Below are 22173 nucleotides of genomic sequence, written 5' to 3' on the forward strand. Positions count from 1 at the left end.
GCCAAAGTTTCCTTTTCTCAATGGGGACAGGGAGCTTTTAAAGTAGTTTTTAGGAGACTCCTGGTCACTCATGACAATGCTCAGCTAGCAGGCAAGATGCTTCAGTGCCAAGGTCCACTAGGATCACACCTTGCAGTGCTGGGGGCCACCAGGGCTGCACCTGGTATTGTCATGGGACCATGCACCATTACGGTCCCCCCGGGCCCTGCACTTGTGAGCATGTGCCACTGTCCTCTGAGCTGTCTTCCTGACCCTCCCCCCCACACACACTTTTCTAAGTCTTTGATCTACAGAATTAAATATTTTTAATGACCATTGACACCCCAGACTCATAGTTTAGAAACCTAGCCCCTAAGAGGGGTTCATGATTTCTAGAAAGTTCTTAATACCCATTGCATAGCCAAAGTGCCAGGTGAAAATGTGGACGCTGTCCCCTGGGGGTTTCCATTTTTTCCCGAAAGCTGCTCCTGGGGGATGAAGAACCCCTCATGGCCCCCACTTTTCCCGGGGACAGTCACTCAGCCATCGAGGAGGTTTCCTTGGCTTCTCTGCACAGTGACAATTGAGGAAACTGGTGAACGCAGCAGTGAGTGCTCACTAGGGCAGGGCCTTCCGACTGCCCCCTGGAGATTAGAAAAGCATGGGACGCTTTTCTCTTGGGGGACAGCGGTGGCAAAGCTATAACGCTGGTAGCCTTCTCTTCTGCAGTCCTGCACTCCACCCAGCGCTGTCTGCAATGGATCCTCCAGCCTCCTCAGTTCTCATGGCAGCCTGGCTGGGGTGTGTGTGTGTGTGTGTGTGTGCGCGCGCGCGCGCTTGTGCATGGTTGTGCACGTGTGTGCATGTGTGTGCATGTGTATTTACATGTGTGTGCATGTTGGTGTGTGTGCATGTGCTTGTGTACACGTGCGCATGTGTGCACATGTGCATGCATGTGCGCGTGCATGTGTGTTGCATGTGTTTGTGTATGCATGTATTTGTGTGTATGCGTGTTCGTGTGTGTACGTGTGTGCACATACATGTGCTTGTGTACTTGTGCACATGTGTGTGTATGTGCGTGTGTCTGTGTAGGGGTGTTCCTCCTTGCAAGAGCTGAACCAGACACAGTGGCCTTCCAGGGAAGCATCGCAGGCATCAGGGTGGTCCTGGAGAAGGATTCTGTCGACTTAAACCCTGCAGAACCGCATTGGTGCCCCAATGTGCATGGCTGCTGCCCAGCTCACACGGGCCCGGTTCCTCCCTCCGAGCCCGAGGGCTGTGGTGTGGGAGCTCCTGCCTGCAGCTGCCTCCCGGGGGAAGTTCTCATCCTCAGACCACCGGGATGGAGAAGACAGCCAGATTGGCGTGGGGTCTGCTCGGAAGTGCCAGGCAGCTGCAAGTCTCATCGCTGGCATTGTTCCAAAGCACCAGGCTGCCCTGTTTCTACTTTCCACAGCCTCTGAAAACTTACAGCACTCCTGGGGCTGTCACAGATGAAGGCGTGTGAGCAGCATACACACGGCTGAGATGCAGGTGTTCCTTTCCAGACAAAGTCAGAGAAAACTGTTCCCTGGAAAAAGTCTCATGCAAAGCTGCATCCACAGTCAAGTTAGAGGGAGGGCTTGAGGGCACTGTGTGACCTGGCATGCACGAGGCCTCAGGTCCACCTCAAGTCCTTCCAGACCACCTGAGGCAGACCTGGTCCTGTCCCACCCACACCTCCCCCCACCCCCCCTACATACATACCCAGCACTGTCTGGCAAAACATTGAGCCATCAGCCCTGCACCGCTGGGCAGAGTCTCCCCCAGAAATGGCCCCTGGGCCCCTGTGTGCACTTGCTGAGGAAGCACAGAGTAGCTTTGAGGCCCGGGAATATAGGTGGTAGAAGTGTACGGGCTCTGCATGTTGGAGCCCCTGGGCCAGATGGACAGGGTCAGAGCAGTCAGGTTGGGAAGTGGGCACAGGTCCTAAGTAATCAAGGAGAGAGGAGGAGAAGCAGGCATAGAGGGCAACATGGCTCCCAGCGCCAGGGATGCCTGAATAACACCCAGAGCCCTGTGGCTTCGGCGGGAGCAAGTGAGGAAGCTGCAGGTGGAAACCAGGACCCTCCATCTGTGGGCAGGGTCGGGGGGCCAGAGGGTGCAGAGGGTGCACTCGGCCCGCTGGATTCCCAACAAGCTCCTGTAAATATCTCATGAAACCAGGGGAGCATGGGTGGTTTAGGCATCTCTGTCTTCTCAAATGGGCTTTGTTGTTATTGAGTTTGGGGACCACAACTGACTGTGCTCCAGCTTCCTCCCGACTGTGCTCAGGGGAAAGTACACAGTGCCCGGATCAAACATGCAGCCCAGTTCCTTACCCTCTGTCCTACCTCCGTGGCCCTTGATGCACGGGTTCCTTATGGCTCTCCACACAATGTCAGAGAAGACTGTTCCCTGGAAAAAGTCTTAAAGCAAAGCAGCATCCAAAGTCAAGTTAGAGGGGAGGCTTTCATGAGTGATTTTTTTAGGGGTGGCCAGGAAACCAGAAACAGCAGTGCTCAGGACTTACTCCTGGCTCTGGGATCACTCCTGGCAGGACTCAAGTGACTCTCTGGGATGCCGAGGACCGAACACAGGTACGCTGTGTTCAGAGCAAGCACCCTGCTCACTGTACTATCACTCCATCCCTGGCATGTTAGGTCTCTGGAAACTTGTTCTTGGGAAATGCCATGAGCACATTACTGCAGGCAGAATATTGGCTTGTGAAGCTTGAGGACCTGTGGGTGTTGATCAGATTCTTCTAACTGGGTGCCTAGCCCTGAAAATTCACATAGCTTCGCCGGGGCCTCAGCTTCCGCCTCCATACAGCAGAGGGGCAGATAGGCTGGTTGCTGAGTTCTGGATTCTGTGAGATATGCGTGCCAGGGGTAGCGGCATGCTGTTCTGTGGGCGGGTGGGGGTGGCAGGGTAGTCGCCCAGCGCTCGACAATGAACAAATGGCTCCAAGGCATCTATTAAAAAAACCTTTTGCATAATTAAGTATATCCTGTAATCAGCGCTGACAAGAAAGACTTAATCTTTCATTCAATTAGTTTTTAATTTAATTTCACCCTAATTTAATTTCGCATCACTTAGAATGTATGTTTTTTAAGTGCGTGTTTACACGTTATTGTAGGCTGACTTCAGAATGAGTCCGCTCTTTGCCTAACCTGCCACCGCCAGAGCGTTGTCTTCCAGTTTCCTTGGCGATTGTTGCTAACGCCACAATTCTCTTAAAGCGTTTTGCAGGTTCCCTGGAGGTTTGGTCGAAGGCTTTAAAAATGCCTTCGATAAACAGCTTGCTAAAAGGAGGACTCCATTAGTAGAACTGGGTGCTGATTGCGAGATAAAGGACTTGTGTTTGTTAAGTTTCCCTTTTAAAGTCTTGCTTTTCTCTCGCTCCTCCCAATTCACTTCTAGCCTTTGCCCAGGACTCCCAGGGATGGAGCATTTACAGTGAGGGAGTCCAGATGAGGAAATTGCCGTTTGTCGAGGTGACCTCAGGATCCTAAAAATGGGGTATCTCTATGAGGTGTCGAGTCGACCTTCAGTTTCTCTGCTGGCCTCTGGGTGCTGTGCCATGATTGCTTGGGTGCCCGGTGGCCCTGGGGGGATTTTGTGTTCACACCTGGAGGCCACAGGCAGTTTAGCAGCTTCAGGCCATCCCTTCTCTGCAGCAAGTGCGTCCCTTCACAGGCTGAGAGGGGTGGTCCCAGTGTCTGCTTACCAAGGCGGACAGGGAGGCACCAAGCCCCGTGCATGCAGGCTGGCGCTGCCCCTGCAGCCTCAGACCGGCTGGCTCAGGAAGCTCTGCTTCCGGGAGGAAATGGGATGAGGAAGTGACAACACTCACCAATACTTGTCCAGAGAAACCGATGAGGGTGCACCATTATGCTCTTTAGCAGGCTCGTCTTTCTAGTGACAGCATGCTTCTAGAACCTTCTCTGGGGGCTGGAGAGTTAGTATGGTGGGTCTTACATGCAGCTTACCTGGGTTCAACCCCTGGCATCACGTATGGTCTGCTGAACACCTCTAGGAATAATTCCTGAGCAAGTGCAGGGCCAGGAGTAAGCCCTGAGCATCGCCAAGTGTGGTCTAAAAAGCGGGGAAAAAAAGAATATAAAACCTTCTCTGTGAAGATAATGATGGTGGTAGGGTCTTGGGCAACCTTCAAGTCAGAGGCCAGTTGGAGTTCTGGGGTCTGCATCCAAAGAACTCCTCCCAGAAGCAGAGTTAGGCTTTGTTCCATTAAGCCCTAAGCAGACTGGGTTTAGGGACTAGGAGTGGGCTTAGGAACCTCACACCACCACTGAGTCGAACTCTGCCTGCAGCTTTCAGGGATTGCCTACTGATGTTCTTAGACATTCTTCAGTGCAGTTTTCAAAGTTGGATCAGGGATCTAGCCCCAAAAGCATAGAGACAGTAATATACACACATCTGTGTTCATCGCTGTACTTAGTGCAATAGCCAAGATATAGAAGCAAGCTGATACTTAACTACAGATGAATAGGAAGTTGTGGAATATATACATAATGGAATACTATGCAGTTCTAGAAAAGAACAGAATCATGCAGTTTGCCTTGACATGCGTGGAACTAGAGGATACCATGCTGAGTGAAGTCAGTCAAAGGAAAGGGACACATGCAGAATGATCTCTCGTACGTGGAACCTAAAGCTACACAGCAAGGGAACAGCAAAGGGCCAAGGGCAATACAAAGAACTGATCCACAAAACTGAGTTGGGGAGGGGTCGATTAAAAGGGCGGGGCCTTGGAGGAGGGGGTAGGTACACTGGCAAGGGATGTGGTGTCAGAATATGTACATAGGAAGCCATCAGTAACAATAGTGTAAACCACAATACCTTGGCTTTAAAAGATTATAAACTTGGATGGGCAATATCTCAAAGAACTTAGCACGTGTTGTTCATGTAGGTAGTCTGGGTTTGTACCCCCGTGTGTATGTACGTGTGCGTGTGCATGTGTGTGTGGAGTGAGGTGCACCATCACTGGGAGGAACCCCCCAGGAGTAGGTTCTGGTTGCCACTGGGTTGTTGCAAAACAGCAACAAGGCAACAAAAACTATGGAAAGCCTCGAAATCAGGACCCTGATTTCAGAATCCACCTTCATTAGAGGCAGGTGGTCAGAACGAGGCCCCTTTCGTGGCAAATGGCCTCTTGGCACCTGCAGTCCTGGCGACTGTTGGTGTGTGCACACAGGGATCACAGTATCATGTGTGTGAGCAAAGACACGTACCATGCCACATTGAATGCTCACAGCTCCGCCAGTGGCATCTGAAATACCTTTGGGGACCAGTCAGCTTCCACTGTGAATTGGGGAGGACTCCATGGTTTTTTTGCTTCGTTTTAATTAATATCTCCCCCCCCCCCATGTTGTTGATATTGTTTGCATGATGACCAGGGTACGGGGTGCTTATTGTGGGGGTTGGGCACACCTGAACTGCACACTCTGTGCTGGTGCTCCCCAAGGGGTTTGCGTCTTTCCTGTGGTGCCTGCACATGTCTGCTGGGCTAGCACCTGTTACTGAGGCAGCTAAGTCAGGGTGTGCTGCTCCCCGGGGGTGTCTGTAACCCTTCCACATGTGCTCACCAGATGTGGCACTCCCCAGGCCTGGTGCCTGCACGTCTTTCAAGTGGCGACACTCTGGCCGGAAATTGCTTGTGGTACTGGGGATCATAGACAACAAAAGTTGCCAGAACTGCGCTTGGTGCATATGGGACACCAGGGGCTTGAACTCATAACCAGAAGACTCCATGGGCCCTTTTGCTATTTCACTGGGCCTGGTGTTCGTGGAAGCGTCTCTCAGGATCACATGGGTTGCAGATCCTGGCTGTGATTCTGCTCCGCTGCAGTGGATGTGACTATAAGGGGCTTGGCTTTGCCTCGTGGAGACCCAGAAGGGTCTCTTCTCTAATGCAAACAAACCATTCCTGTGTCTTTTCTCTGGCCTGCACTTACTGATTTTAGAGTGACTTTTTAATTCGAATGAAGTTCCATGACATGATTTTGTTTCTTGTGGGAGGAGACTCCTTCCCAGCACTCTCTGAAGACTGGCCCCACTGCGGGTGGGCTGGGTTGTGTCTCCGGGGCCATACTCTGGGCTTTGTTCTCTGCAGTCTGCATGGGGGACCTCACCCAGTTTCCCTGGAGTGAAGATCAGAATAGATAATGCAGGTCTGGGAAGCTGCCCCTTCTGTGCCCTAACATGTGTCCCTGTACCCCACCCCCACCGCACCCGCCAGCCCTGTACACACACTTGCCTTGTCGTTCTCTTCCCCGGAATCTCAATGTGAAGCTTGGTAGTACTCGCTGGAGGCCCAGCGGGGCTCTCATGTGGCTCTGGGAAGCCGTGCTGTCCCCCTGTCCCCTGAGAGGTTCTGTGGGAGGGAAAAGTTGTCCACAGGTACAGTCAGGGGCCAAGGGACCAGGAAGAAAAGGTGAGTCAACAAAGCTTTCTAGTCCAGACGACTGTTGGACAAACTCCCAGCTCCCCTCTCTCAAGGAAACCAAACTTCAGACTCTCGTTTGTTGGTTGTTTTTGTTTTTGTTTACTCTTTCCCTTCTTGCTGCCCTTTGGGAACAGAACTTGTCAGTTTCCTTTTGACCATGGGCACGCACGCACGCGCACGTGCACGCGCACGCGCGCGCACACACACACACACACACACACACACACAGTCTTTTCTCTCTCTCTCTTTTTTTTTTTTTCGCTTTTTGGGTCACACCCGGCGATGCTCAGGGGTTACTCCTGGCTCTGCACTCAGGAATTACTCCTGGCGGTGCTTGGGGGACCATATGGGACGCTGGAAATCGAACCCAGGTTGGCGGCATGCAAGGCAAACACCCTACCCACTATGCTATCGCTTCAGCCCCTTTGTTAGTCTTTTCATCCAAGCAAATATCTGTATAATCCAGGGCTTTAAGGGTTAGGAGGGACCTTTTAACTCCAAGTCATTTTGTTCAATTAATATTTATTTTAAAAAAATATTTTTTTTTACAATGAAAAGCAAACAGCCTCAGGCCAGGTCTCTGATTCCCATTCAAAGTAAAAATGGGACTTCCAGGCAGACAAGTTGAAAGTTGAGGCAGAAGTCCAAGGCGACCAGGCCAAAGTTCTGCTATGGAAGAAAAATGATTTGCGATTGTTTTTAAACTGAATTTTCCAGGGTTGTTCTCCTGTTCCCCTGCACCACTACCCTCTCCCCCCCCCAAAAAAAAATTCTTTACTTTTGCAATTTTCTGTTCCCGTTACTTGTGTTGATTCTTTTTTTAAGATCCCAGTGAAAATGTGTTTGGACTCTGTCTAGGTTGTATTATTTTAACGGGGACAGCCGTTTTCAGAGCTGGCTTTGTATGAATTATCATCAGTATTATCAAGGAAGCTGTCTGTCAGTGGGCTTTGGCCCCCCACCCGTCCCCGCCCCAGGCTTCCTTGCTTCCAGTCGCTGGGCGTTCTTATCCTTGGGGTGACTCAAACCGTTTGTCTGGTCTTTCCTTCCTGTCTTTGTGTGGAAATGTCTCAGCTGTGGTGTGTGTGTGTGTGTGTGTGTGTGTGTGTGTGTGTGTGTGTGTGTGTAACTGACTCAGTTTTGGCAACGCTTATTTTTTCACAGATGCAGAACTCTCTCAGGTTCGCCCAGACCAAAGAACTTCAAGAAGATTCATTTTATCAAGAGCATGCGGCAGCACGATACCAGGAACGGCAGGTACCACCGTCCCCAAGGCGGGTACAGCTTCCTTGTGGTAGGAGAGGGGACCTGGCAAGGGCCAGACCGCAGCCCTCAGCCACGTCCAGGCCTGGCTGCCCAGATGGGCAGGATCCATGTCTCATGTCGAGTCACCTCCCCCTCCCTGAGACGATTCGGGATGAAGTTAGCCACCAAAGTTTAGTGAGGTCTTTTTGTTGTTGTTGTTGTGTTGTTTTGTTTTGTTAGATAAACTGAATTTCTTTTTAATATTTTTGTTTGTTTGGGGATAGGGGGTACCACTGTGAGTATCCTGCAGTGCCAGGGCTCAAACCTAGGGACCCGCTCATGCCAGCCATATGCTCCTGCCCTCACCTTTGAGCCAGCCTCTCCCCTCCCCCAACAGCATACTTGGGCTTAATTCTTTTTTTTTGGGGGGGGGCTTTTTTGGGTCACACCCAGCGATGCTCAGGGCTGACTCTTGACTCTGCACTCAGGAATCACTCCTGGCACTGCTGGGGGGACCATATGGGATGCTGGGAATCAAACGCCCTACCCACTGTGCTATCGCTCCAGCCCCTCAGGCTGAATTCTTAATAGCTCTCAATTTTTTTTGCTTTGTCTTGGGGCCACACCCTGTGGTGCTCGGAGCTTGCTTCTGACTCTGGACTCAAAGATCATTCCTGGCAGTGCTAAGGCAGCCCTACAGGATGCCGGGATATAGAACTGGGGGTTGGCCATGTGTAAGGCAAGTGCCTTAACCCCGATACTGTCACTCTGGCCCTCAGATCTATTTTTATAGAAAACTTTGAAGCAAATAAAATCGAGCTCTGTGGTTTTCCCTTCCCTGTGTTTTTTGGTGTTTGTTTGGCTTTGCTGGCTCTTGTTTTCTGTTCCCACCAGGGCTGCAGGCATGGGTCACGCCAGGTCTGTGCCTGCACTTGGTTTGGGCACCAGCCTGAGTGAGTCCCTCCAGGAGATGGGAGGGGGACTTTGCCAGCACATTCTTCCCTGGCCCTGAGTGCCAGCCCAGGCTCTGCTCACAGCTGGAGCGTGGCCTACTCCAGGCCTGGGGCTCCTCTGATGGGAGGCTGTGGCTAATGGAAGCGGCCAGGGCTTCAGTGTTAGTGCTTCTGGGGACAGGCCGAGCCCTTGCGGCTAGCATACTTGTGATGACCCAGCTCAGGCGCTTCTTAGGAGATGCCGGAATGGGTCCCTGATGCTTAGCACATGTCCCCTGCCCCCACTGCCTTGCAAAGAGGGTCTGTAAGTGTCAGAGTTAGAGTGCCCTGCCCCACGGTTTGGTCCTGCCACAAACAGTTCGGGAAACAGCTCCTTTGGGCTTCCAGAACACCCTGGTGGGCTCCAAGGTATGTTGTTCAAGGATCCACATCGGACAGAAACCACCCAAATCCTCATTTAGATTCACGGAGTGACTCGGGCCCAACATGACTGTCTCAGAGTCACTGTACAGACTAATCAGGGTGGCCAGTGCCATTTCTAAAGACTTGGTTTTTGAGAGTTTAGACTTGGTTTTCACGTACTATTTAAATAAGGAGCATGGGGGCCGGAGCAGTAGTATAGCAGGTAGGGTGTTCACCTTGCATGACCAACCTGGGCTTGGTCCCCAGTATCACATACGGCCCCCCCCAGAGCATTGCAGGAAGTGATTCCTATGTGCAGAGGCAGGAGTAACCCCTGAGCATCAGCGGGTGTGACCCTAAAACAACAACAACAAAAAGGAGCACAATCTGAGAGCAACTTACTGGTCTCACGATGGCAAAGTTAAGCTCCCTCATGAGGTCACCTGTCGGTGTGGACTCCATACCCACAGTCCAGCGGGCTCAGCGCCTGGCCCAGGTGGGGCTGCCGGGTGGATCACACCGGCCCCATTGCTCACCTGCCCTGTCATCTGTTTCATCATTAGACCTCCTCTGCATCTCTTTGTTTCCTTCCTATCTGAGTCCACACCTCAGTGCTGCTTCTGAGCGGTAGGGTTAGCGCACCTTCATTTGCATCTGTCATCTGTGCTGTTTGCTAATAAACACACAGAGGCTTTAATTCCCAAGGAAAAGCAATGACAAGGCCAAGCAGCGGGCCCCGTTCTGGGATTTGCCCCTTCTGGAAGCCGTCGAGGTTACAGCCTCGGAGAGTCACGCGGTTGGCAGGAAGAATTCCTAGCTCCTTAATAAGGGCCATGGGCATTGCCAACTGCGCCTGCCCCCCAGGAGCCGTGGAAGCAGTCTGGACAGCTTGCAGTTGCTGGCAGTACTCGTGGGGAATTTTCCAAGGCCCAAGGCCGACAGGAAAGGCTCTTAGCTTATCTGGAGATCAGAACTGTGGAATTTAGGGTAGGAAAGCAAGCTGGAGGTTTGTGGGGGAACCCAGATTGCAGGCCGTTGTGTCTGCTCAGGTGAGGCTGAATGCCCAGCACGGGAGCCCCAGGGAAGGGCAGAGGTGCGTGCCCCGCGGGCTGCTCTTGGATGTAAGAAAGAACCCAGGGGGGGACTCCAGGGAAAAGAAATGCAGTTTCTGAGGTGACGGAGCTAACTGTGGGCAAGAGCCGTGAAGGAGCAGGAGACGGAGCTTGGTCCCACCCCACCACCATTGGGGGCAGCGGCAGTGACAACGTCCCAGTCCCCATGGTGATGGGAGCCAGCAGGAATGGGGGATGGAGCTGCTGCAGAGAACCAGGGCGTGCTAGGGACCCTTTCCATGCTTTGAGGAGGGAGGATGTGTGCAGGGGTGGGGGTGGGAGGGTCCTCTGATTCCCCCCCCCCCCCCGGAGGCATTAAGGCATGTACACACCACCCCTCAAGGGGGCATCCGAAGAGAGGGCGGTGCAAGAGGCTTTACTGAGAGGGTCCATCTGAGAGCTGGGTGGACGCCTCCCACCTCGAGGGGCACCTGCAGGGATGCCAGCAAGGAGGCCCAGGACCTGTCAGGACAGAGAGGCCCACCCCAGCCCCTGCCCTAGATGCTCCCAGCTGCGCCCGCTGCCCAGTGTCCAGTGAGTTCTTAATCACTGGACGGCAGGCCCAGACAGGCCACATGCTTCTCTGGAACAGAAGAACCTCCTCTGGCCCTCTGAGCCTGTGCCCGGGCCTCAGTGCTGAGAGTTGGGGCTCTGCCCTCAGCTCCCATGAGCCTCGGTGCTGAGCTGAAGGCCAGGAGAGAAAGCCGAACTTGTGCTAGGGAGGGAAAAGAACATCAAATGCAAGCAAGATGATGCTTAGGGCCAGAACAGTAATAGAGCAGGTAGGCCATTGGCCTTGCGCATGGCTCACCTAGATTTGGTCCACATGGGATCCCTCAAGCCTGATAAGCAGTGCTCCCTGAGTGTAGAGCTTGGAGTAAGTCCTGAGCATCTCCAGGGGTGCTCCCCCCCCCACATTGTTCATCGATTTGCTAGAGCGGGCCTAGTAACGTCTCCATTGTGAGACTTGTTACTGTCTTTGGCATATTGAATATGTCACAAGGAGCTTGCCAGGCTTTGCCATGCAGGCGAGATACTCTTGTAGCTTGCCAGGCTCTCCGAGAGGGGTGGAGGAATCGAACCTGGCTTGACCGGGCTGACTGCACACAAGGCAAACGCCCTACTGCTTTGCTATCAAGTCTATCACTGGAGCGATAGAACAGCGGGTAAGGTGGTTGCCTTGCATGTGGCTGACCGAGGTTTGATTCCTCCACCCCTCTCGAAGAGCCTAGCTCCCCCCTCCCCCCACAAAAAAAAAGACAGCACTGTCATCAACTAAACAAAACCCCAAGTTGATGTCATTACCAGTGATAAGGGCACTGCTCAGAAACAGACTCTGGGGTTGAGAGGTGCAGCTTGGTGGTGGAACACAGGTTCCACCCGTGTGAGGGCCTGGCTTCAGTCCCTGAAACCACTGCGAAGAAACACTGGCCTCGGCAGGTTCTGTGTTTCCCGCTTCAGCCTGTGACATCAGCTGGGCACGTGAGAAATGCGGTGGGAGTTAGAGACCATTGTCAGAAAGCCCTTTCCTTGTCTGTCTGCAGTCAGTGGGCCTTTTCCAGAAGGCTCGCAGAGAAAGTGCAGATGGTGGTAATGAGAGCATTCAGAGGTCTTTGTTGCAGACCTCTAGGGTGGATGGGACCAGGAGGATGGGGATAGAGGATGAAGGATGGAGCCAAGGGGAAGGAGGAAGGATGGAGCTAGGAGGATCATAAAGGAAGGAGGAAGGAGAAGGAAAGATGGAGCCTGGAAGGAGGAGGTTGGACTGAGAACTAGAGGTGGAAGCTTAAATCTGCTCTGAGATCCAGGTGCAGGCTGAGTTCTTACCGCCCCTGCTGGGGGAACTGGTGGTGGCTGATTGGGGGGCAGCCGGCCCTGGCTTTCCTGCTGCCTTGATTCAAAGACAGGGAATCCGGGGGAGCCCTGTTGGTCCTGATGGGGACACAGAGCAGTGCTTGCAGGGTTTGCAAGGACAGATTGCAGAATGTTCAGACTAAGAATTGGAATCTTGTGACTCTCACCTGTCACCACAAGGAATGAAAACCTAGAAGTATCCTAAGATGACAATCATCTATGGAGGACTTACAAGGCTCTGTGTAAGTTAATGATTTTGTTTTTTATTTTTATTGTTTTTTTTAGGTAGACAAATCTGCAGTGTCATTTAATGAATATTACCCCAAGTACAATCTTAGCTGACGTGGCTAGGATAAAAATATGGGCATATATACAATGCACATATGTGTACATAACATCATTTCTCTAATAGCAGACATGCAAAGAATTTTTCCCCTTCCATCTTATTTTATTAAAGTAAGATTGTTTTTTGTTTTATTTATTTATTTTTTTTGCCCCATACCTCAGAAGTAAGTCAGGCCTTACTTCTGACTTGTGCTTTGCTCCTAGGACTCTGCACTCCTGCTGGTGCTCAGAGGACCATTATCAGATGCCAGGGATTGAACCCAGGTCAGTCACATGCAAGGCAAGCGCCCCATCCACCGTACTATTTCTCTAGCCCAAGTAAAATAGTTTTATTTAAAGAAATTTACTTTGATGGGCTGGAGAAATAATACAGTACGTGGGGTGATTGCCTTGCATGTGGCCAACTCTGGTTCTATCCCCAGCATCCTATATGGTCCCCCAAGAACAATTAGGAGTTCACTGACTATGGACCCAAAACAAAACAAATCTCCTCAAAACAAAAAATTTTTTTTTACTTTGAGAAATGTACAGGGAGAGAAAAAGAGAACTGTATGTGTTCAAGAAAAGACAAGGGCTTTTTCAAAGGGGGAGAAGCAGAGAAGACACAGTGAGGTGGAGGGTGCGGCTCAGTCTCCAGGGCCAGTGAGCCCTGCATGGCTCTACATAGTCTGTTTTATTAACTCCACTCAGTGAACATTTGTTGAGACCATGAGAGGGCTGTAAAGTGAATTTGAATCTTCAGGACGGTACTTTGAGGAATGGGAAGGATGAGTAGGTGTGGGACAGCCAGATCAGGTCAGTCCTGTTGGGTTAGGAAGCACATGGCCCTCCTCTCCCTGTCCCCTAGAGGTGGCCATGCTGGTCCCTAGTCTGGGCAGCTATGAGGCGAGTCAGGAAGCAAAGAGAAGCCATTCTGCAGATGGAGCTAAGGTTGCAGATCAGCCGCCCGAGGCTGACAAGGGCCCTGGAAGCAGGACAGGAAGATGATGCTCAGTGTTAATGTGAGTGGATGTAAGAAAGACTCTGCTGGCCTTGAGAGGGAGGAAGGGGCCATGCGCCAAGGACTCGGGCAGACCCTGGAAACTAGAAGGGCAGGGAACAAATCTAGCTCCTTGATTTCCAACCTCACCTGAAGGCTGAGACTTCCAGCTTTCTGGCTTCGGGACTGGAAGACTGTAAGTACGTGTTGTTTTAAGCCACTTGGTGGTCATTTATCCTGCCACCATAGAAAACCAAGACACACTTTCTAGTGGAGATATCCATCACAGAGCAGCAACCTGGAGCTTGCAACGGGATAGAATCCAGATGCAGACATGATCCTAGAGCTCATTCCGTAATCAGAGGAGTCAGGGCTAAGAATCCCTACACAGAGAGGTAGGGTTGAAGAAAATTTGATTGAATGGTCTTTAGAAAGCTACGCAGTCCAGGGCTTAAATCACTGTCCTTACATGTGGCCAACTTCAGACCACATGGTCCCCCAAACATCGCTGGGTGTATCTCTGGAGGCTCCAAAGCAAAGAACCAGGTACAGCCCTGAAATGAAAACAGAGGAGGCTGAACTGTGAAATGCTGGCTGTAAACCAACCCATGTGTAGTGTGGGATAAATGAATCTTATTTGTAATATCTTATTTTTTAATTTGTATCTTATTTTTTTATTATTATTATTTTTTGGCTCTTTGGGTCACATCAGCAATACACAGGGGTTACTCCTGGCTTTGCATTCAGGAATTACTCCTGGTGGTGCTCAGGGGACCATATGGGATGCTGGGAATCGAACCTGGGTCAGCCGCGTGCAAGGCAAATGCCCTACCCGCTACTATAGCTCCATCCCCTGTATATTATCTTTTTTTATCTTATTTGTATTCTTTTTGTTGAGTAGGGGTTTGGGGTCACCCAGGGAGGTGCTCAGGAGGCCTGTGGCCATGCAGACCAAGCATTTCCATGTTGAGCCTGAGATTGTGGTTCTCTCCAGGCTCTGCAGGGCCAGGGACCACCAGGGCTGCATGTCATGATGGTCAGGCAGCTTGGTGATGCCAGGAATCAAACCCAAGTCGGTCACCCACTAGGCAGGGGCCCTAGTGCCTATACCATCTCCTGGCTTAAGGGCAAGAATGCAGGGAATGGCAAGAATTTAGAAATACAGATGATCTTTAACATGCCTGGAAACAAAAGGAGTTTTAAAGCAAATGACAGGTAGTGTTTTCTTTTAAAAAGTCAAAAACAGGGGCCCAGAATCTGGCTCAGGGACGTGAAGCCCTTTCCTGGTGCGAATTCAAGTCCCCACAGATGGGAATATGGCTCCGTGCTTAGGAAGGGCCCGGGGCAGGTGTGAGGCCTGATTTTAGCCTCAATCCCACATTCTGGGATCCTCAGTGAGAGCAGAAAAAAATTATCGAAAAGAGACTGAGGTGGTAGCACAGGGTAAATTCTGATTTTCATCCACTAGCATGCTCTGGGTAGACTGTTAAACAACCATTTGTGCGTCTGAAAGAGCGTGGTAGTGGCTTGCAGTCAGCCTGTGTGAAGGTGCCGCATTTTGACTGGAATAAGGAAGTTTAGTACATCAGGGGACAGACGTAGATGTGGACTTTCTGGACTTGAGAAGATGGTGGTAGGATGTTTCTCATTCCACCGTATCCCAGTGAGTAGGATGTTTCTCATTCCACCGTATCCCAGTGAGTAGGATGGGGAAAGTCGGCTGGAGAACCTGCTGGCAGCTGAAGTAAGTTTGGGAATCTGTGATAAACCCTTGAAAGTGACGAATATTATGAAGCCAGGCTGGTGCCAACTGAGAGCTCATGGGTTGCTTGGGAGAACGGAAACTTCTGAATGGCAGCAATGCCAGGCTGGAGGCAGACCAGTAACCCTCAGGGTCCTGCCAGAAAGGAGCTTCCTTATTGCTGCTTCTAACTTCTGAGACTTAAAAGTCTTTGCACTGGGGGTGATAAAGGGCTAGGTCCTCCTCTGAAACGGGCCTCCTTCCTTCCCCTCAGTTGCAGCCCGCGGGCAGGATTTTGCATCCTTTTGAAATTATCTGTTTTTTTCAGAAATCTCTGTGCAGCCACTGAAAGCCACCAAAAGTTCTCAAGTAGTGACCACTGAGGTCTTTGTTTGGGACCCATCTCATTTTGGATAGATCAGGACATGCCCGTTGCAGCCCAGGCCTCTTTCCCATGGCTGGCCCGTTTTCTGCAATTTCAGAGGATTCATGAGGGGAGTGAATAAAAGTGAGCTGGCATGCCATCTCAGGTGTGATGAATTCAGAGGAAAACAAAATCCAAAGGTATAGACGATTTCAGCATCTTTTAAAGCCTTCCCTGCTTTTTAAAATTAGGGTGGTGAAGACACAGAAACTGTGTAGATCAAAACCAGAAACGTTAACACTTGTAACCACATTTCCAAAACTACAATAAAAGAATTTTAAAAAAATAAGAAAAAAATTCTCAGCTTGTGGCAGAATGAAACTTCGATGTCAAGACTTTATACTGAAAGTATTCATAAACATCTGGGCGATGAGAAAGGGAAAAGTACGCAAGACGGCAAAGAGCTGTAACTGCGATGGAGTTATGACCAGTCTTTGAACATTTCAGAGGGAAAGGGGCGGGGGCTGGGTCTTGACTAAATGAAGACCTTATTTATGAGCACATCACTTCCAATCTGCCTCTGACCCCACTAGCAACAGTTTTGCCCACCACTGCAGTGTTCCCACTGGACTTAAATTTTTTTTATTTTGTTTTTTGTTTTGGGACCACAGCCAGCAATGCACTCAGGACTCACTCTTGGCCGTGCTCAGGGGATCATATGGGATCCCAGGGATCCAACCTAGGTCAGCTACTTGGAAGGCAAGTGCCTTACCCATGGTACTACCTCTCTGACCCCACACTGGGCTTTGTAAAAGTGACCCAAGCATCCAAGGGCAAATTCTCTTTAATTTTTTGGTCCTCCCCTACTTCTCACATTGTTAGGGTTGTCTTTCTCAGACTTGTTTCAACTGCATTTTTTTTTTAAAAGTAACTTGCTGTGTCTGAATATTTAGAAAAAAAAAGACGCTCAACATTGTTGTTGTTGTTTTCACATGTCATTCGTTCCTGCCATCTCTACTGAACAAGGACATATAACAAGTACTGCTGTCTTGGGGAAATCCATACTTAGTGGGTAGGTCTGCTGGGGAATAGCTGGTCAGCTTGAGCTTTGACTTTGCCACAGGTGTTGATCAAAATGATTTCCAGAGGAGAATGGAGATCCAGTTGATCGGGCAAGTAGAAGTCAGTAGAGTTTCATTGCATGTTCAGTTCCTCGGATAGGCTTCCAGTGTTGACTCAGACCAATTCCTCTGCCAGCATACCTTCTCCTTGAAGCCTTTTTGCCCCTCGCCTGCAAGTTTCTGTTTAAGTAGCATCTCATCACTTTTTTTTTAAATAATGTAGGAGTACTGCTATTTGTTCAGCCATTGATTAGGCTGATTGAATTGGACATGAACTCCACATTACTTTTTTTTTTAATTGTATCACCATGAGATAGAGTTACAAAGCTTTCATGTTTGAGATTCAGCCATACAGTGATGGAACACCCATCCCTCCACCAGTGCACATTTTCCACCACCCACCTCCCAGTCCTCACCCTGCCTCTGTGGCAGACAATTTTCCTAATATTCTCTCTCTAATTATGTTTTGCTCATTATGTTTTCCCCACCACCATTCAAGCCTACCTGCCAGGGGCAGACACTAGATAATTTATTTTCCATTGCTCATTTTGAAAATCATGAGAGCTCGCACGGCCGTGATTGTAAATGTAAATTTCTAGATTGTAAATGGTTGGGTTCCAGAGACATCTCTGTATGGCACTAATCCATTTTGGGATTCAGCTGGGAGACCCTGGGCCAGGGCTAAATCTCCAGGCCATAATTGTGGCAGAGCACCCAGGCTTCCCCTCTCTGGGTTCATTGGACATGAACTCCACATTACTTTTTTTTTTTTTAATTGTATCACCATGAGATAGAGTTACAAAGCTTTAACTCTTTTTTTTTTTTTTTTGCCCAGTAGACTGGCTGTCTGGCCCACAGTTTGCCTTAGGGTGTCATCTTAGCACATCTCATCACTTGCCCCAGATTTGTGCTCCTGCTGAGGTGCTCACTAGCACCCTTGCCGCCCAGCCCGGGAATTCACTTCCACATGGAAGGTGTTTCCCACCCACCTTTTTGAGTCTGGGGTGCTTGTCTCTGCCATTCATTGTGGGCTGCCCAGACCTTCGCAGTCCAGTACCGGGGAGATGCTTGTGGAAGAGTGGGAGGAGGGGAGGAAGATACATACCTTATTCTTCAGAACGTTGAGACGGTGCCCTGTAGGGAAAGGCCCACCTCCTTTTCTGCAAAGACCCGAACACCTTGAGGGAGCATCAATAGCTGTGAAGGGAGGCAGGGTTCATGGAGACACTTGTACGCGTGGGACGGTGAACACCTCCGTGGAGGGGCTCGCCGTCTTGCGTGTCGATCTTCAGGAGCTTTCCTCCTCGCTAGCCCTTCACCCAGCATCCGTCCCTCACATCCGTCCCTCCCTTCCCACGTCCCTGCTTTGGTCTCTCCCTTTGTCCTGAGCTCCTCAGTCTCTGTTCCCACCTACTGGGTGGGGTCCACTCCTTAGTACCTGGCCTGGCCTCCCTCCTAGCCCGGGCATTTAGGCTCCTTTTGCTCTGCAGGCCCTTCCTCCTCCCAGCTCCTGCACAGAACATCACCTGTGTGTGCCTGAGCAGTGGCAGCCGCAGCTGAGCACCCAGAGGGCCAGGGCACAGCCCTGGGAGCAAAGCGGCCAAACGCCAGCCACGCCTATTTCCAGGCTTTCCCCCACAATGCCCTGCATTCTGGGAAGCTTGAAACAACCAGGTGTCTCTCCTCCCAGTTCTGAAGCAGAAGTCAGATGTCAGGGCTCAGCAGACCCCCATGAAAACTGTAGGGAAGGAGCTTCTGGTGATGCCAGTCATGTCATGTTGGTGTCCTTGGCCACATCTGCCCAGTCCTGACCTCTGTCACCTATGACTTCTTCCTTCTGTCGTATGTGCAATTATGTTCAAGTCTCGGCAAATGCAGTTATGGGGCCAGGAATGTGGTTCAGGCCAAGCCGTGCCTGCTAAGACCTGGGTTCTATCCCCTGCACCACAGGAAAAGTAAACTCAAACCAGGCCTGGGATTGACCTGGGATTCAGGGATCACCCTGGTCCAGTACAACCCCGTCCTAACTTGATTGTGTCTGCAAAGACCATCATTCCAAGTCAGGTCACATTCACAGGTCTCAGGTGCTAAGACTTCAAACACCAGCACTTCCAGGTCTGCTTTTTCTTTGCTGCTACCTGGGCATGTAGGGAATGCTACAGCAGTTAGAAATGCAATTTTACATGGGGGTTCACTCCCTTGCATTGTGGACGCTCCCCCAGGCTGTCTCTGGGCCACCGTACTCATGTTGTGGCTGGTGGTTTGGTTTTGTTCCTCGAATTTTGAAAGTTGGTTTCTTGCTTTTCATAAAGAGACTTATTTTTGCTATAATAGAATATTCTACCTGGAATAAATTGAATGTTATCACAGCTTCCCTTCCTCTCCTCCCCCCGCCCCCCCAACACACACACACACACAAACACAGAGTCTCCGTCTCTGCCACTTCCCCTAGGGTTCTGGAAATAGAAACAGAGGTTGGGCTGGAGAGAAAGGACTGGGCATAAGGCGCTTGCTCTGAATTCGATGACTCAGATCCTTGGCTCCACTTGGACCCCTAGCCCAAAGTCAGCAGTATCTCTGACACTGCCAGTTGTGGTCCCAAAACCTAAAATCAAATAAATTAAATAGATCTAGAAGCCAGCCATTGGCATAGGAGAGAAACGTCTGGAGGCATTGGATGTTGCCTGATCAGATTCTGTCGTCCAGCGGTCTAGGTGTTTTGCTGCAGGTTGCATGAGAGTGGCCCATAGTGGTTTGTGAACAGCCCGGCTAGCTCATGGGCAGGTGAGCAGGGAAACCCAGCCACTAGAAGAAGGTTGGGCAGTGCAGAGTGCAGAGCATCTCTGTGTTTCTTGGAAGGGTTTGGGGCACTCCAGAGGGAGAGGAGCTTGCCCATTGCCAGGCCCACCCTTGGGAAACTTGTCTCTGTGCCCCTCGGGCAGCTGTGTGCATAGGAATGTGATTATTCATTCCTTAAAGATCCCTCGCCCCAGACTTAATTCCTCTTTTGAAGTCACAGTCTTGTGGAATGCCTTCTGGTCTTCTGGACTCATGTGTCACACATCAAAGATGGGGAAAATCATGTGGATTTTTGGTAGGCCACTGGGGCGTGAAAGAAGCTTGCTATAGTGGTCGGAGACGCAGGCGTGAATGGAGGAGATCTATTTCCTGGAGCCCATTGGAAATGCTGTCTGGCTGTCTTCTCTTGGTCCCTGGCCGCTGAATTCTTTCACAAATAGAAGCTTTTCTGCAACATTTCCATGGTGGACACAGCCCCATGCTCACACAGAGCAAAACTGATCCACATGCATCCTCCTGGTTCTGGACATGGGGTTGGGTGTTGTGACCTCACCTCTCAATGCTGTGCATGCAGGGAACAGAGACCCTTGCTCGCCACTCCGGCCAAGGCAGGCATCCTTTCTGGATTTCAGCACAAGGTCGAATGACATGTGGGTTAGGTTGCAGGGCGCTTCCTTGGGTTTTTTCAGCTTTCTTAGGCCCAAATAGCTGCAAACCTATTGTAGAGGGAGCACTGGTCTTGCTTGGAATTCTACCTGCAATTCCTGTAGAAAGTCGGAGTCCCGGGCAAGATCAGACTCAAGGGTGGAAGGAAAGGGCCAGAAGATGCAGCGCTCCTTCCCTCCTCCCCTCTGTCTGCACCAGAACGACCCAGCAGAGACAGGCCTTCCCCTGGGACTTGGATGACAGTCCATCTTCGCAGCCACTAAGTTGAACTGAGTGTTGGGTTAGCAAGTTTTTCTCAGTGCACAGAACAGAGCCACCCATTGCCGACAGGCTTCTTGTGGTTGAAACTTGGGGAAGAATACTTGTTTTTTTTTTTTGCATGCATTTCTATTCTTTTGTTTTCTTCTTCTCATCCAAATGTCCAAGCAGATAGGGTTCTGGGGAAGGAAGGCCATGTTAGTGCTGAGGAATGAAGAAAATGTTCCATGCTAAGCCAGTGGCATTTGTTCAACACGCTCCTCCCTCTGTGTTTCAGAAAACGTGAATGCCAAGTGACAGGAATTGTTTCAGATTTGCTCCTGGGTGGAAGGCAAGGGTGATGGTTCGGTATGTGGGTTCCCTCTATCCTCCCCTATGAAAGGAACCAGGCTGCAGAGGGATGGGTTGGGGGCATATGGGAGACCTATGCACTGATGTGTGGGCTGTGGAGATTGGTCTTTCTGGCCCCTCCATGACCAGCCCAGAGACCTGGAGGCCAGTGCAGAAAATTTTGAGAAAGACAGACATAGTGTCTAAGTAGTGCATGGCTGCCTGTTCAAATGCACCAGCAGACTTTACTCTTTTGGGGGCACTGGGGGTTGGGGATTGGACCTCATCCTGTGGTGCTCCGGCTTACTGTTGACTCTATATTCAGGGATCACTCCTGGAAGTGCTTGGGGAACCATATGGCTTACGGGGGTTGAACCCAGGTCAGCCACATGCGAAGCAAGCACCTTACCTGCTGTACTATCTCTCCAGCCCCAACCTTCCCTTAATTTTTAAAAATTAAAATGTGGGGCTGGAGTGATAGCACTGTGTAGGGCATTTGCCTTGCACGCGGCCAACCTGGGTTGATTCCCAGCATCCCATATGGTCCCCTGAGCCACTGCCAGGAGTAATTCCTGAGTGCATGAGCCAGGAGTAACCCCTGTGCAATGCCGGGTGTGACCCAAAAGGCAAAAAAAAATGAATATTAAAAAAAATTAAAATGTTATTGAGGAATGAAGATTCAGAATAGTATTAAATAATGTTTCTACCTTATCATAGATACACACAGTAGGTACAACACTCACCTCTCTTTCTCTCTCTCTCTCTCTCACACACACACACGCACGCACGCACGCACGCACACGCACATGCCCTCCCTCCCTCTGGTCATGCCTGTTTTCTTGGCAGTCTCAGACACCTTTGCTCTAGAACATGTCGGTGAGAGAGAAAGTGATCACATTCCGTGCTCCGGGAGTGGGCCGTGCCTCAGCCATGGGCTGGCCTGGCCGGACGTTGTGGTGGGGCAGGCAGCCTGTCAGGAATGGCCGAGGGCCAAGCCGCCAGCACCGTCCTGGTGGCCTGTAGGCAGTACGGGCACCTCGAAGCCAGTCCCTGTGAGTGGAAATAAGGTGTGGAGGTGGCTCCAGAAACGGGACAAGTAACTCAGCCAAGACGGAGGAAATGGTTCCCAGGGAAGTGACTGCTGAGCTAGTTTCTGAGGAATGTGGATGAGTTCACCTGGTGCCAAGCGAGGTGCTGCAGGCAGAGGAAAGAGCCCCGAAGGACAGAGGCGTGAGCCAGGAGGGCTGTTTGTTTGCTTGAAGGTGGGGGTGCCGCAAGTTCTTTTTCTGTTTTTCTTTTTAATGTAATCTTGGGTTAGGCGGCGCCTGGTGGTGCTGAGGGCCGTTCTGGCTCTGCTCTCAGGGTCACTCCTGGTGGAGCTCGGCGGTCATACGGTGCCAGGACTGACCCGGGTCTAGCTGCATGCAAGGCGAGCGGCCTACCCGCCGTACTGTTTCTCCAGCCCCCTCAGTTCACTGGATTACAAAATTGCCCTAGAAGGTCCTTAAGTATGACTGAGCGATCAAGGACAGAGGGAA

The 22173-nt window shown here is 50.8% G+C and overlaps 1 protein-coding gene across 1 annotated transcript in view; it reads left to right on the plus strand.

The window, feature by feature from the left end:
- Positions 1-22173, plus strand: part of CABLES1 (Cdk5 and Abl enzyme substrate 1) — a 108973-nt gene that overhangs the window by 50375 nt on the left and 36425 nt on the right. The window contains exon 3 of the mRNA XM_056137991.1: positions 7631-7723. Coding sequence (XP_055993966.1) covers positions 7631-7723 — 93 coding nt within the window. The remainder of the gene's footprint in view (positions 1-7630; positions 7724-22173) is intronic.

Source organism: Sorex fumeus, unplaced genomic scaffold (genome assembly GCF_029834395.1).
Source record: "Sorex fumeus unplaced genomic scaffold, SorFum_2.1 ptg000128l, whole genome shotgun sequence".
NCBI classification, from domain to species: Eukaryota; Metazoa; Chordata; class Mammalia; order Eulipotyphla; family Soricidae; genus Sorex; species Sorex fumeus.